Source organism: Oryctolagus cuniculus, chromosome 6 (assembly GCF_051225735.1).
Source record: "Oryctolagus cuniculus isolate XC-2025 breed Fujian yellow rabbit chromosome 6, ASM5122573v1, whole genome shotgun sequence".
Taxonomy (NCBI): domain Eukaryota; kingdom Metazoa; phylum Chordata; class Mammalia; order Lagomorpha; family Leporidae; genus Oryctolagus; species Oryctolagus cuniculus.
In genome coordinates this window covers 116,978,957-116,995,801 of record NC_142872.1, presented here as the reverse complement: position 1 = coordinate 116,995,801, position 16,845 = coordinate 116,978,957, and the positions used below count along the sequence as shown (strand labels likewise).

The 16,845-nt window shown below is 39.2% G+C and overlaps 1 protein-coding gene across 1 annotated transcript in view; it reads left to right on the top strand.

Moving 5' to 3' along the window:
- The window catches only part of PIP4P2 (phosphatidylinositol-4,5-bisphosphate 4-phosphatase 2), a 71,060-nt gene that overhangs the window by 49,915 nt on the left and 4,300 nt on the right, over nucleotides 1-16,845 (top strand). Inside the window, exon 5 of the mRNA XM_002710684.6 lies at nucleotides 1,571-1,623. Coding sequence (XP_002710730.1) covers nucleotides 1,571-1,623 — 53 coding nt within the window. The remainder of the gene's footprint in view (nucleotides 1-1,570; nucleotides 1,624-16,845) is intronic.

The window sequence follows — 16,845 nt, the reverse complement described above, 5'->3', positions numbered from 1 at the left end:
GGGGTGTCCTGGAACTAATCTCTTTTGGACCAAGGGGTGACTGTATTTAGATAACAAAACCAGATGTGTTAGGTTGCTGACTGTGTAACTTACTAATTACACAATAAAATCTGAACTGTTTTCTCAGTTACAATTGAGTTCACCACGAATAATCTGTGCTAAAATAAAGAACACTGTAAAATTATAGTCCACTGGAATATCTGTGAATGTATTAGCCTCAACTCAGGGAATTAGAGTTTTTATTGACTCAAAAGTTTTGTAATTGCCTTCTCAAACTATCTTGCTTCTTTTAACTAAGCACACAGAACAAGACAAAAATAAATCCAGAAAAACTGAAATTTGTCCTTGTTAGGTAACATTTGAAATGACATTACAAATTCAGGAACTGTCCTAAACCTATTACAGAAGTATAAAAGAACATTTAGTAATATTTCTTTCTTCTTTCACTGCTTAATACTCCGTACCAGTTTCTAAATGTAGGTATGGATGTATTTCTGTGTTTCTGTGAGAGAGGTCATATTAAGGTTAATTAAATTTTATAGGATTTGAAATAAATATGAAGAAAAAAGAATCCAGAAAACTTAAATTTGTTTCTTCTTTTCTTACATCTGATCACAAAAGAAAAAATAAAAAGCATGTATCAGATATTTTAAAAGATATCTTCTTTTGCATGGAAAACATTTGAACATGTATAAGTTATTGAAACCCCCCTGTACCTATAATTTGAAGCTTCTGAAAAGAAAAATTGGTGATTTGGACTCCTAGAAAAATTAATTTTGAGAAAACTAATGGAGTTCTGATGATAAAACTGCTGAAGTACTTAATGAAATTCTCCTTAAACTATAAAGAAGAAAATGTATGCTGTAAGAAGGATAGGAAAATAAATCAGATGGAAGATCAGAAAACTTTTTTAAAATATGTTTTATGGAGTAAAGATTTACTTTAAATTTATATTGCATGTTGGTTCTAAGACTTTAACCTGTTACCAGTGTGCTATTTCATGTATCTGAATAACATTTCTATGAAGAAGGTAGCACTTTGTAGTATCCACCTTTATAGGGGAGAAAACTGCCCCAGAGAAGTTACATGTTTTTGTTATGTAAGTAATGACAGAGCAGGGGGCAGCTCTCTGACTTCAGTTCCACCTGTTTCCAAGATGTTTAGTTTATGTGCTTTGTGACTTTCTCACATAAGTAATAGTAATGAATATAAATATTCAGCTATTTAGAAATGTGGCCTTCAAGATTTAAAGGAACATGTTTCAAGGTATGTGAAATACGATAACCAAAGGAGATGACCTTAATTTTGGCATCACATTTAGTATTCGTCATAAAACAAACCTGGATTGCGTCAGAACGTTAGAAAAGTCATGGGAACTGTTTCAGGGGTGGATCCTGAACCATGCTCTATGGCAGGGGAAAAGAGAGTTGAGGGAAAAGCTCATGTAACTGGGAGAAGGCTATTGCTTCTGCTGTGATCTCTGATGACATTTAAGCCAAAAGAAACAGCTTATCAGATTGAATAACTTTCAGCTGTTTTTCTTTTCAATCCCTCTTTATTTATTTTACAGTGGATGGAACTGAGGTTCAACACTCTGGCAAAATGCCCACACTGCAAAAAAATGTAAGTTCCCTATCTTTGGAAATACTATTGAGAAGTACTTGAAAACAATTCAGAGTTCAGAAGGCTCACATACATAGATTTTGATTTAAAGGCATACTATTGAATGACTGTGCTTAATATGTTTATGCTTTTCAAGATAAAAAAAAGACATCTGTAAGCTAATTAGTATATTTTCTTTTGATTACATTTCCTAAAGGGAAATCATTTTCTAGGAAAGCGAAATTGCTAAAAATCAGTAACCTGGAGAGGATTTTCAAATGTCCTAAGTTGTTGTAATAATTGTCATCATCTGAAACTTACATTTATAAAGGGGCTGTAATGTAGGTGAAAATGCAAATTTTTTGAAGTTCATAATAAGATGATTTTTAACTTTTTTTTCATCTTCTACTTAATACTGCTGATGACTAAGTTTGTATAATTATTTGTCTGTTGTAATTATTCAATCTCTATTCCTGAATGATACAATCAAGGAAGATAGCAAAAGGAAATATAAAAATGGGAAATAGAAGATATTTTGATTAAAGACATTTTATGGCATCTATATTGAGGATCTCAAATACCATGCCAAAATTTCTTCTCTTTTATACTTTTTAAAAAAGATTTATTTATTTGAGGAGCAGAGTTACAGACAGAGAGGAGAGATAAAGGCCTTCTGTCCGCTGGTTCATTCCCAAAATGCTGCAATTGCTGGAGCTGGGTTTGATCCGAAGCCAGGAGCCAGGAGCTTCCTCTGGGTCTCCCTCAGGGGTGCAGGAGTCCAAGCTCTTGGGCCATCTTCTACTGCTTTCCCAAGCAGAGAACTGGGTCAGTGAGGATAGCCAGGACATGAACCGGCACCTATATGGGATGCCAGAACTTCAGGCAGAGGCTTAACCTACTACACTACCATACCGGCCCCAGTTTCTTGATTTTCTAGGAGAACGAAGAGGAATTAGTATGCAATTGAACTCACAGGTGTGATTTATTCTAGCAAAGGGATGCAAAGTTAAATCAGCAAAAGCCAATGCACATGGAGCAAAGTCTAGAGGAAACTAGGAATGAGCTTCTTTTTTTTAAGTTATTTTAAAAATGTATTTAAGATATACAAATTTCATGCATTTCATATACACAGATTTAGGAACATAGTGATTCTTCCCATCCTCTTCCTCCCACCCACACTCTCACACTTCTTACTCCTCTTTCTCCTATTCCCACTCTTAATTTTTACAAAGATCTATTTTCAGTTTACTTTATACTCATAAGATTAACCCCACGCTAAGTAAGGAGTTCAAGACATAATATGAAGAAAAAAAAAAAAAACAAAACAAAAAACACTGTTCCTCAACAGTATAGGCAAGGGCTGGAAACAATCATTGATCTTAAAATGTCCCTTTCACACTTACAGATTACCTTTTAGGTACTCTATTAGTTACCACAGATCAGGGAAAACATGATATCTGTCTTTTTGGGATTGGCTTATTTCACTAAATATAATGGTTTCCAGTCACGTCCATTTTGCAACAGACAGATTTTTTTTTTTTTAGGGCTGAGTAGTGTTCCATAGTGTATATGTGCCACAATTTCTTTATCCAGTCATCAATTGATGAACATCTGGGTGGATTCCATATTTTAGCTATTGTGAGTTAAGATGCAAAGGAGTGAGCTTCAGAGAGTCCTCTTTCCGTGGAGTCCTCCTTCCATGGAGTCCTCCAGCGGTGAATTGTTACCAGATATGTGAAAGGTCTTCTGAAGCACAGCAGAGATGCAACACCCAGGGCTCCTGCTGGGACTTGTCACCCAGACATACTTACAGCAAAATTCCGGATTCCAGAAGGAGACCAGATGGGTGACATGAACCATGTTGTTCACACAGTTTCATGTATTAAGCCACTGTTAGCAGTTAGGGAATGGCAGAAACTCTTGCAAAGTCTGAGTTCCCAGTTGCCAGCTAAAGGTCAACCTTGCAATCAGGGCTTTCTAAATGTCTTAGGCTCGGGCCTGCTCTGTCAATGCTTTCCTATTCACTATCTTTTTTTTTTTTTTAAAGTTTTATTTGTTTGTTTGAAAGTGAGAGTTACACAGAGAGAGAAGGAGAGGAAGAGAGAGAGGTCTTCCATTCACTGGTTCACTCCTCAATTGGCCACATCGGCTGGAGCTGTGCTAATCTGAAGCCAGGAGCCAGGAGCTTCCTCCAGGCCCCCCACATCGGTGCAGGGGCCCAAGGACTTGGGACTTCTTTCCTAGGCCATAGCAGAGAGCTGGGTCAGAAGTGCAGCAGCCAGGTCTCAAACGGTGCCCATAATGGGATGCCAGGACTGAAGGCAGCAGCTTTACCTGCTATGCCACAGCACTGCCCCTTCCCCCCTTATTTTTAACTAGGATCTATTTTTAATTAACTTTATACACATACAGTTAACTCTATGTTAAGTAAAGAGTTCAACAAATAGTAAGAAGAAGAAAACAAAAACAAACAAAAAACAGTTCCTCAATAGTCAAGACAAGGGCTGTTCAGAATCATTGCTTCTCAGTGTCAATTTCACTTCTACATATTGCCTTATTGGTGCTCTATTGGTTTTCTCGGGTCAGGGAGAACATATGGTATTTGTCCCTAGGGCTGGCTTATTTCACTAAATAAGCTGTTTTCCAGTTTCATCCATTCTGTTGCAAATGACAGAATTTCGGTGTTTTTTTCACCACTGTGTAGTATTCCATGGTGCACATATCCCGTAACTTCTTTATTCAATTTTCAGTTGAAGGACATTTGGGTTGATTCCGTGTCTTAGCTATTGTGAATTGAGCTCCAATTTACATGGAGGTACAGATAAATCTTACATATGCTGATTTCATTTCCCTTGGGTAGATTCCAAGGAGTGGGATGGCTGGGTCATATGGGAGGTCTGTATTCAGATTTCTGAGGTATCTCCATACTTTCTTCCATAGTGGCTTTACCAGTTTACATTCCCACCAACAGTAGGGTACCTTTTTCCCCACATCCTGGCTAGCATTTGTTGTTTGTTGATTTCTGTATGAAAGCCATTCTAAGGGGGGTGAGGTAAAATCTCATGGTGGCTTTGATTTGCATTTTCCTGATGGCTAGTGATCCTGAGCATTTTTTTCATGTGTCTGTGGCCATTTGGATTTTCTCTTTTGAAAAATGTCTGTTTAAGTCCTTTGCCCATTTCTTAACTGAGTTGTTTATTTGTTGCTGTTGAGTTTCTTGATCTCTATATATTCTGGTTGTAATCCTTTATCAGTTGTGTAGTTTGCAATTATTTTCTCCCATTCTGTCAGTTGCCTCTTCACTTTGTTGATTGTTTCTTTTTCAGTACAGAAGCTTCTCAATTTATATGTAATTTTGATTTTGATCACCTCTGGGTCCTTTCCAACAACTCTGCCTATGCCAATGTCTTGCAGGGTTTCCCCAGTGTTCTCTAATAACTTTGATGGCATTGGGTTGTAGATTTAGGTCTTTAATCCATTTTGAGTGGATTTCTGTATAAGATGTAAGGTAGGGATCTTTCTTCATACTTTTGCATGTAGTGATCCAGTTTTCCCAGCACCATTTGTTGAAGTGGCTGTCCTTGCTCCAGGGATTGATTTTAGTGACTTTATCAAAGATAAGTTGGTTGTAGATGCTTGGATTGATTTCTGATGTTTCTGTTCTGTTCCATTGGTCTATCCATCTGGTTTTTGTGCCAATTCCATACTGTTTTGATTTTAACTACCCTGTATATGTCTTGGAGTCTGGTATTGTGATGCTTCTGGCTTTGTTTTTGTTGTATAAGATTGCTTTAGGTATTTGGAGTCTCCTTTGTTTCCCTATGAATTTCATCATAGTTTTTTTCTACATCTGAGAAGAATATCCATGGTATTTTGATTGGTATTGCATTGAATCTGTAAATTGCTTTTGGGAGAATGGACATTTTGATGTTCTTGATTCTTCCAATCCATGAACATGGAACATTTTTCCAATTTTTTTGTCTCTTCTATTTCTTTCTTTAATGTTTTGTAATTTTTATTGTAGAGATCTTTGATATCCCTGGTTGTATTTAGTCTAAGGTTTTTTTTTTTTTTTTTTTTTTTTTTTTTTAGTAATCCTATGATTAATTTTCTAAATTCTGTTTCTAGCATTTCCTTGATCTCTTTGTATGGCATTCTAATATTGAAGTGTCATTGTGTTCCTCTGGGGGTTCATGTAACTTCCTTTTCTTGATTCTTTAATTTTGACTTATTTCTTGGCGTTTGTGGGATTGATTTTTAATTTTTTCTTCTGTTGGTTTTTATCTTTGGGGTTATGCTTCTGTGGCTTGTGGAGTGTCTGCCCTTTCAGTGAATACCAGGTGGCATGTGGTGGGTGTGGCCGGGGGCTCTGGTTAATGCTCTAGGGTGGGGCTAGTTTCCAGGGTAACACCCACCTTGAGCTGGCAGAACTCCAAAGCTAGCTGTGCCCTACACCTTTTTCTGTAGCTACGGAGGCCCCAAAGTCTTAGGATATAGGGCTTCCACAGACACAGACCAGAGGGTGCTATTGGTGTGGGCGTTCCTTTGTCTCCTTGTTGCTCGGCCACCTTCCCTTGGAGCTCTGAGGCAGTGGGGGCTGTGGGCCGTTCCATCCGTTGGTAGCTCTGGATCACAAGTGCACACCAGAGTCCCTGGTCTAAAGCCTGCCTGCCGCTGCTGGCAGCGCTGTGTTCTGGTCTCCTCTCAATGAGTTGCTATGTGCATGCCTGCAGGCTTCGAGTTGTAGCACTGATTTAAAATGACCCCCACCCCCTCTCTCATCTGGGTCACAGGCTTTGTTTTGGAGAGATTGCAGCCGGCCCCCTCCACTTCCATTAGGACCCCGGGTGACCACGAGCAACTGCCAGTTCCCCGGGTCCAGTCCGGACCCACGTCATACTCTCCCTGGCTGTCCCCACAGATTACTGCAGACCCCCCCCCCCCCAACCCGCCCAAATGATGCTGCTGACTCAGGCTGTCCAGGGCTGTGGTTCTCTGGGTGCGTCTTAGCACTCACCACGCAGTTTCAAGCCATTTTTCCTCCTCCCATGGGGGCTTCCCCAGGACACTTTTTTCTCCTCTTTGAGCGTGTGTCTGCTACCCTATTCTCCACACATTTTGTTCCTAGCTCTGTGTAGCATGCTGCTTTCTAATCCATTTTTTCCTTTGACAGCATTTTTAAACTTACGCTACATTTCTACGTGTGAATTATAACTTAAACCACAGTGTTTTGACAATTAAATTTTGTAAATTGAAAATATAGAATGATATAATCTGTGTGATTCTTCATGTAATATAATACCTTATCTTTTTAGGAGTAGAGAAATCTCAAGAATGAAATCTGGGGAAAATAATTAAAAGTTTCTGAAAAACAAAGTATATGGAGAAAAAATATTTATCTCTGTTATGATTCCTGCTAAACATAGACAGTTCTGTGAAAATAACTTCTTTATAGCATATTTTTGGCTTCAAGGGAACAAATGGTTTCTTTTTTATTTGTGAAATTAATCTTCCAAATTCTTAACGTTACTGAATTCGATAGTTGTCTGTACCTAGGAAAGCATCGTGGATAACCCCAAATAAGTACACATACAAATCTGTATTTGATAGATGCACCTGCACCCCCACAACATCTGTGAATTTGCCTGTGAATGAACACAGTTCTGTATATCACCTATTTTAACAAAAATGAGCAAACTTAGGTTGCATGTATCTCCACCAAGGACCTTACGTTGGATAAGAAAAATACTTATGGAAAATAAAAAGCAAAATACTTATTGTTTATTAGCAGACCATGTGCTAAACACCATGATAGTTGTTCTATATACACATGTATAAGTAGCTGCAATCTTTCCAGCAATCCTTAGAATGCAGGGATTTAGCCTTGTTTTACAAATGAGAAACTGTCAGGAGAGGTTAAGGACTTGCTTAGTTAATTGTCTTAGAACAGTGACAATATTTTTTACCAAAATAAAGATGTATTGAGTGTCTAGTTTAGATACTTCACGATTTGTTAAAATATCACAAGACAGTATGTTAATAGGAAGAATATTTTGTAACAATTACTGAAAGAACAACTTGCTTGGAAATGTGCATGGAATAAATCAGCTTAGATATCATTCTAAAAGGAAGGTTTGTAGAATTGAGTCACATGCTAAGCCGGGAAGAGCTCAGGGCAGTCACGTACTTCTTTGAGCACAGATGTGGTTATCACGTGACTACTCATAGCGGAGATGTAGGTTTTGTAGTTTTTTTTTTTTTTAATGATTCCATTCATTAAAAAAAAAATGATGGTTTTCTGTTGGAGTAAGATTCTGAGAGTTTTATTTCTTTTTCCTTATGTTTTAAAATTTTAATTTATTTATTTTAATTTATTTGAAAAGTAAAGTGACAGAGTATTTTCACCTGCTAGTTCACTCCTCAGATACTCACAATGTTCCCAGGTTGGGCTGGGCTGAAGCCAGGAGCTGGGAACTCAATCTGGGTCTGCCATATGCGTGGCAGGGACTCAAGTACTTGAGCTATCATCTTCTGCCTCCGATAGTGTTCATTATTAGGAAACTGGAATCAGAAGCAGAGCCCGCATCCCAAGCAGTAGCTTCATTGCTGTGCCAAATGCCTGCCCTGCATTTTATTTCTTTAAACACAAATAGCGTAACATTATTTTTAAGGTATGGGAGTTAAGTAAATCATTAGCACTAAACTACTGTGTCATGTGTTTATCTCACAGCAGATATGTGGAGAATGCATTTTATCCTATCATGGTTGCCCATGGATGCAATGGCTGAGGCTGTTGTAGCTGAACGGGGTCTTTCTATTTTATTTGGACAACCCCTGGCCACTGCTGGGTTGGAGATGTAGTTCTACCATTCTGATGTGCAACTTGTACTATAATTCCATGCAGGTGTTATAATGGACCTAACACTGTACAGATATTGATTTAATCCATGATAACATCATTGAATATCATTTCTCTAACTTCACTGAGGTACTGCTTTGTGAGCCACCTCATCATTTTACACAATAGCAAGCTCTTGTTCTCAAATGTTATCCCATCATTTTCCTGTTTAGTGCTACCTTTTGTAAGTATTTATTAGTTCAACCAATAGTCCTGTGCTAAGTCCTGGATGCTCAAATAAAACACATGATCTTGCCTTCAAGGAATTTAGTCTTATGGGCATATGGGAAGAATAGGCAAATTAGAATAAGGTTTTAAGTATGGCTAACATGCTCTACTTTGTCTGTTTAACAGCTTATAAAATCATTCAGACAAAGGACATTTTTAACTTGTTGGCACAAGTGCACCATATGGTTTACTATGGACTCAAAACCTAAAATACAAAATCATACTTTAAACTTCTTAATAGGATATACATAGAGTCCTTCAAGTTTAAATCTTTGCTAACCTTTATAGTGTTGCCTTTGTTTTCTTCCACCTCTACATGATGTACCAGATTCAACAAATTCTTCTACTTTTATAAACATATAATTTCTTAATTCTGTCTCTTAATCCCATCCTGCTATACTTGGGATGATCTGGTTAGTTTTTTTCTTCACTCTCCTTTACCTGAAAAGCATCTGTTTTAACTGTTCAAGTTAGCTAGAAATCCTTTCTTGTCCTATTCATTTGCTGAAATCTTCTCTGGCAAAATGTTCATTCTACTCTTGTTCCTTGAACAAAATTCTTTTTTAATGCCCAAGCACTGCTGCTGTCTATCACCTAAAATGACCTACTCCTTCATGCATTTACATCTTTATCCTTTTTTGTTGTTGTTGTTAAAGACTTATTTACTTTGAAAGAGTTACAGAGAGAAAGGGAGAAAGAAAGAGATGGAGAGAAGGAGATCTTCCATCTGCTGGTTTCATTCCACAGATGGCCACATTGGCCAGGGCTGGGCCAGAACTCAGGAGCTTCATCTGGGTCTCCCACATGAGTGCAGGGGCCCAAGCACTTAGACCATCTCATGCTGCTTTTCTAGGCACATTAACAGGTTGCTGGATTGGAAGTTGAGCAGCCAGGATAGAAGCCAGTGCCCGTATGGGATGCTGGCATTGCTGGTAGCTGCTTTATTCGTTACATCACAGTGCCCACCCCTCCATCTTTGTCGTTAAGCCTCTCCTAATAAAGCTATTCTTGGCTGCCTCATCTGAAAATTGTAATATGAAGAAGAATGTGTGGCACCATTTTCTTTTATAACTTTCTATAGCACTAGTTACACTAGCATTTTCCTGGTGTGCATCACAACCCTAGTGTGCCAGAGGGTGTTTTGTGAAGGGAAAGGTTAGCAAGATAAAAGTGAATGGTGGGATTGGCATTGTGGCGCAGCTGGTTAAAGCCCCAGCTTGCAGTGCCGGCATCCCACATGGGCACCAGTTTGAGTCCCAGCTGCTCCACTTCCGATCCAGCTCTCTGCTATGGCCTGGGGAAGCAGTAGAAGATGGCCCAAGTCCTTGGGCCCCTGCACCCACATGGGAGACCTGGAAGAAGCTCTTGTCTCCTGGCTTTGTATCAGCTAAGCTCTGGCCGTTGCGGTCATTTGTGGAGTGAACCAGCAGGTAGAAGACTCTATCTCTCTGGTTCTACCTCTCTCTGTAACTCTTTCAAATAAATAAAATAAATATTTAAAGAAGTGAATGGTTACAGATTTGTGAACATTGAATGATCTTTTCCATTTGGAGAGTCACTGTCCATATTTTTTATTATATGTTCCTGACTTTTACATCCAGTAATTTGAAAATGAATTAACTATAACAAACATCCTTTCAAATGTGTAGCTCAACTCATATGAGATTTAAGAAAATCCCCAGGGTCCAAACATGAAGATGAAATGATTGCCTGGCGCCGTGACTCAATAGGCTAATCCTCCGCCTGCGGCACTGGCACCCTGGGTTCTAGTCCTGGTCGGGGCACTGGATTCTGTCCCGGTCGCTTCTCTTCTTGTCCAGCTCTCTGCTGTGGCCTGGGAGGGCAGTGGAGGATGGCCCAAGTCCTTGGGTCCTGCACCCACATGGGAGACCAGGAGAAGCACCTGGCTCCTGGCTTGGATCAGTGCGGTGCGCCGGCCGCAGCGGCCATTGAGTGGGGGGTGAACCAATGGAAGGAAGACCTTTCTCTCTGTCTCTCTCTCTCACTGTCCACTCTGCCTGTCAAAAAAAAAAAAAAAAAAAAAAAAAAAAAAGAAAAAAAAAAAAAGAAAGAAAGAAAGAAAAAGAAAAGAAAAAAGAAAAAAAGAAAGAAATGATCAGCAGGGCTATCCAGGGGATATTTATTGAACTAGAGACCCAGAGCCTTGGGTTTTAGCACTCAGGTGAGGAATGAGAGAGAAGGCTTTTGCCTTACAGAAGGTGGAGTGGTTGGAATTCTAGTCACCTCCAATAAAATCTTTGAAATACTATTCTCCATAAAAAGATTAGATCAGGAAAAAAAATCACAACAAAAAAGGAAATTTACAGTATATAGAATTTATAATGATTGTGAGCTTGATATTTATATTTTACATCATTTGTATGGTCTAAGAAAACTCAACCTCAGAAATCAGTTTAAAATGGTGAAGTTTAGTTTCACTGTGGGAGACTATAAACAGTTTCTCTCAAATTAAGAAAAAAGATAAATAGGATAATTGGACTCCCAAAGACTTCAGATTTATGATATTAGGTATGGAATGTTATAACCATGACCCCATTGTTTTAAAAAATAAGAATTTGAGAAGACAGATAAAAGATAATTTAAAAAGGACCAGGTACTCAAAAAAATCCTGTGCATGAATGTTTATAGCAAGTTTATTCTTAGCAGCCAGACATGCATGGGGATGGATGTTTGGTGTAGCAGTTTGAGACACCATTTGTGATGTCTGCATCTCATTTCACAGAGCCTCCGTTCAAATCCTGGCCTGCCCCAGATTCCAGCTTCCTAATAATGGACTGGAAGACAAGGGTGATGGCTCACCAGGTTGAATCTCTGCCACCCACATAGGAGACCTGAGTTGAGTTTGGGGCTTCTGGAATCAGCCTGGCCCATCCCTTGCTGTTATAGGCATTTGGGGAGTGGACCAGTGGATGGGAAATTTCTCTGTCTCTCTGCCTTTCAAACAAATTATAATAGTAATAATAATAATAAAGAGGGGCTGGCAGTGCTGGCATCCCATATGGGCACTGGTTCGAGCCCTGGCTGCTCCACTTCCAATCCAGCTCTCTGCTATGGCCTGGGAAAGCAGTAGAAGATAGATTGAGTCCTTGGGCCCCTGGACCCACATGGGAGACCCAGAAAAAGCTCCTGACTCCTGGCTTTGGATCAGCACAGCTCTAGCCATTGAGGCCATCTGGGGAGTGAACCAGTGGATGGAAGACCTCTCTCTCCCTCTCTCTCTCTCTCCCTCTGCCTCTGCATCTCTGTAACTCTGCCTTTCAAATAAATAAATAAATAAATAAATATTTTAGAAAAGAATAATAATAAAGATAGGTATATTAAAAGTTTAATATCATCCAGATATTTATGTTTGAGTTCTGGTGATCAGGAAAATTTATGATATATATTTGCAGCAAATTTCACCAATTTTTAAAAAGATTTGGCAGTTAAAAGGAATAATTTTTGCAAAATTAACCTCTTTGGAGTAGTCCATTTCCAACTTATGTATAATCAGTGATGTATTTCTATATTTTACTTACAAAACAGATTTTGCTTGAGAAGTTACAATGTGTTAGGCATCATCTTCACACTGGCCATAGTAAGGCGAATCAGAGAACTCATTTTACCATTCACTAAAGGTGCTTGACATACGGTATGTGTTATTAAATATATGTGTATTTAGGAAGAGAAGAAAGGGCTGATTTGGCTATTTGAGTTCTGCTATGCTTATATTGTTTATAAGACTGGCAAAATCAGAAGTGGAGAGATCGAAGTAATGTAGGATTTGGAGTTTCAGTGGAGAATTGCAATAGCAGTATATTCTTTTATGAATCTCCTCGAGGCTTTTTGGCTATATGAAGAGATTTTGAAAAGACTAACCTCAGGGCCGGTGGTGTGGCGTAGTGGATAAAGCCGCTGCCTGCAATGCGGGATCCCATATGGGCACTGGTTTGTGTCCCGGCTGCTCCACTTCCCATCCAGCTCTCTGCTGTGGCCTGGGAAGGCAGTAGAAGATGGCCCAAATGCTTGGGCCCCTGCAACCACCTGGGAGACCCCAGAAGCTCCTGGGTCCTGGCTTTGGATCTGCACAGCTCTGGCCGTTGTAACCAACTGGAAAGTCAACCAGCAGATGGAAGACCTCTCTCTTTCTGACTTTCAAGTAAATAAGTAAATCTATAAAAGAAAATAAAAGACTAACCTCCTTAACTTTGTAATTATAATAACTTTGTAATTATAATTCTTTTTTTTAAGATTTATTTATTTATTTGAAAGAGTTATACAGAGAGATGAGAGGCAGAGAGAGAGAGAGAGAGAGAGAGAGAGAGAGGTCTTCCATTGCTGGTTCACTCCCCAATTGGCTACAATGGCCAGAACTGCACCGCTCTGAAGCCAGGAGCCAAGAGCTTCCTCTGGGTCTCCCTTGCGGGTTCAGGGGCCCAAGGACTCCGGCCATCCTCTACTGCTCTCCCAGGCCACAGCAGAGAACTGGATGGGAATTGGAGCAGCCGGGACTAGATCTGGTGCCCATATGGGATGCTGGTGCTTCAGGACAGGGCATTAACCCACTGTGCCTCAGCGCCGACCCCTAGTCCACAAACACTTTAATTCTTCTTCTGAATTAGTTAGATTTCATCATGGTAACAAAACACCTGGAGTACGTTGCTTGTAAAGGAAGATGTGTTTCAGCTCATAGTTTTGGAGGGTCATGTTTTTTTTTTTTTTTAACTTTTATTTAATGAATATAAATTTCCAAAGTACGGCTCATGGATTACAATGGCTTCCCCCCCATAACGTCCCTCCCACCCACATCCCTCCCCTTTCCCACTCCCTCTCCCCTTCCATTCACATGAGGATTCATTTTCGATTCTCTTTATATACAGAAGATCAGTTTAGCATACATTAAAGATTAACAGTTTGCTCCCACACAAACATAAAGTGAAAAATAATAGATGATTTTTTAAATGATGATGAAATCAGATCAGACCTTTGTCATGTTTAATCCCAGTGAGTCAAGTTGGGAATTGATCATTTCTTCTTCTTCTTTTTTTTTTTTTTTTTTTTTTTTTTTTTTTTTTTTTTACAGAAGATCAGTTTAGTATACATTACTTAAAGATTTCAACAGTTTGCACCCCCATAGAAACACAAAGTGAAATATACTGTTTGAGTACTCGTTATAGCAATAAGTCTCAATGTACAGCACATTAAGGACAGAGATCCTACATGAGGAGTAAGTGCACAGTGACTCCTGTTGTTGACTTTACAAATTGACACTCCTGTCTATGGCATCAGTAATCTCCCTATGCACCAGTCATGAGTTTCCAAGGCTATGGAAGCCCCTTGAGTTCTCCGACTCTTATCTTGTTTAGACACGGTCATAGTCAAAGTGGAGGTTCTCTCCTCCCTTCAGAGAAAGGTACCTGCTTCTTTGAAGACCTGTTCTTTCCACTGGGATCTCACTCACAGAGATCTTTCATTTAGGTGTTTGGTTTTGTGTGTGTTTTGTTTTTTTTTTTTTTTTTTTTTTTTTTGCCAGAGTGTCTTGGCTTTCCATGCCTGAAATACTCTCATGGATTTTTCAGCCAGATCGGAATGCCTTTAGGGCTGATTCTGAGACCAGAGTGCTGTTTAGGATATCCGCCATTCTATGAGTCTGCTGAGTATCTCGCTTCCCATGTTGGATCACTCTCCCCTTTATTTATTCTATCGGTTAGTATTAGCAGGTACTAGACTTGTTTATGTGCTTCCTTTGACTCTTAGTCCTTTCATTATGGTCAATTGTGAACTGAAATTGATCACTTGGACTAGTGAGATGGCATTGGTACATGCCACCTTGATGGGATTAAATTGGAGTCCCCTGGTATGTTTCTAACTCTACCATTTGGGGCAAGTCAGCTTGAGCATGTCCCAAATTGTACATCTCTTCCCTCTCTTATTCCTACTCTTATGTTTAACAGGGATCACATTTCAGTTAATTTTCAACACTTAAGAATAACTGTGTATTAATTACAGAATTAAACCAGTCATATTAAGTAGAACAGACAAAAAAAACTACTAAGAGGGATAATGTATTAAGTTGTTCAGTAACAGTCAGGGCTATGCTGATCAAGTCACCGTTTCTCATAGTGTCCATTTCACTTCAACAGGTTTCCTTTTTGGTGTTCAGTCAGTTGTCACCGATCAGGGAGAACATATGGTATTTGTCCCTTTGGGACTGGCTTATTTCACTCAGCATGATGTGTTCCAGATTCCTCCATTTTGTTGCAAATGACTGGATTTCATTGTTTCTTACTGCGGTATAGTATTCTAAAGAGTACATATCCCATAATTTCTTTATCCAGTCTACCGTTGGTGGGCATTTAGGTTGGTTCCAGGTCTTAGCTATTGTGAATTGTGCTGCAATAAACATTAGTGTGCAGACCGCTTTTTTGTTTGCCATTTTAAATTCCTTTGGGTAAATTCCAAGGAGTGGGATGGCTGGGTCGAATGGTAGGGTTATCTTCAGGTTTCTGAGGAATCTCCAGACTGACTTCCATAGTGGCTTGACCAGTTTGCATTCCCACCAACAGTGGGTTAGTGTCCCTTTTTCCCCATATCCTCACCAGCATCTGTTGTTGGTAGATTTCTGTATGTGAGCCATTCTAACCGGGGTGAGGTGAAACCTCATTGTGGTTTTGATTTGCATTTCCCTGATTGCTAGTGACCTTGAACATCTTTTCATGTGCCTGTTGGCCATTTGGATTTCCTCTTTTGAAAAATGTCTATTGAGGTCCTTGGCCCATCTCTTAAGTGGGTTGTTTGTTTTGTTTTTGTGGAGTTTCTTGATCTCTTTGTAGATTGTGGTTATTAACCCTTTATCTGTTACATAGTTTGCAAATATTTTTTCCCATTCTGTCGGTTGTCTCTTCACTCTCCTGACTGTTTCTTTTGCAGTACAGAAACTTCTCAATTTGGTGCAATCCCAATAGTTAATTTTGGCTTTGACTGCCTGTGCCTCCCGGGTCTTTTCCAGAAATTCTTTGCCTGTGCCAATATCTTGAAGGGTTTCTCCAATGTTCTCTAGTAACTTGATGGTGTCAGTTCGTAGATTTAGGTCTTTAATCCATGTTGAGTGGATTTTTGTGTAAGGTGTAAGGTAGGGGTCTTGCTTCATGCTTCTGCACGTGGAAATCCAGTTTTCCCAGCACCATTTATTGAATAGACTGTCCTTGCTCCAGGAATTGGTTTTAGATCCTTGATCAAATATAAGTTGGCTGTAGATGTTTGGGTTGATTTCTGGTGTTTCAATTCTGTTCCATTGGTCTATCCATCTGTTTCTGTACCAGTACCATGCTGTTTTGATTACAACTGCCCTGTAGTATGTCCTGAAATCTGGTATTGTGATGCCTCCGGCTTTGTTTTTGTTGTACAAGATTGCTTTAGCTATTCGAGGTCTCTTGTGCCTCCATATAAATTTCAGCACTATTTTTTCCAGATCTGAGAAGAAGGTCTTTGGTATCTTGATTGGGATTGCACTGAATCTATAAATTGCTTTTGGGAGAATGGACATTTTGATGATATTGATTCTTCCAATCCATGAGCATGGAAGATTTTTCCATTTCTTGGTATCTTCTTCTATTTCTTTCTTTAAGGTTTTGTAATTTTCATCGTAGAGATCTTTAACGTCCTTGGTTAAGTTTATTCCAAGGTATTTGATTGTTTTTGTAGCTATTATGAATGGGATTGATCTTAGAAGTTCTTTCTCAGCCATGGCATTGTCTGTGTATACAAAGGCTGTTGATTTTTGTGCATTGATTTTATACCCTGCTACTTTGCCAAACTCTTCTATGAGTTCCAATAGTCTCTTAGTAGAATTCTTTGGGTCCCCTAAATAAAGAATCATATCATCTGCAAAGAGGGATAGTTTGAGTTCTTCCTTCCCAATTTGTAACCCTTTAATTTCTTTTTCTTGCCTAATAGCTCTGGCTAGAACTTCCAGAACTATATTGAATAGCAGTGGTGAGAGTGGGCATCCCTGTCTGGTCCCAGATCTCAGTGGAAATGCTTCCAACTTTTCCCCATTCAATAGGATGTTGGCTGTGGGTTTTTCATAGATTGCTTTGATTGTATTGAGGAATGTT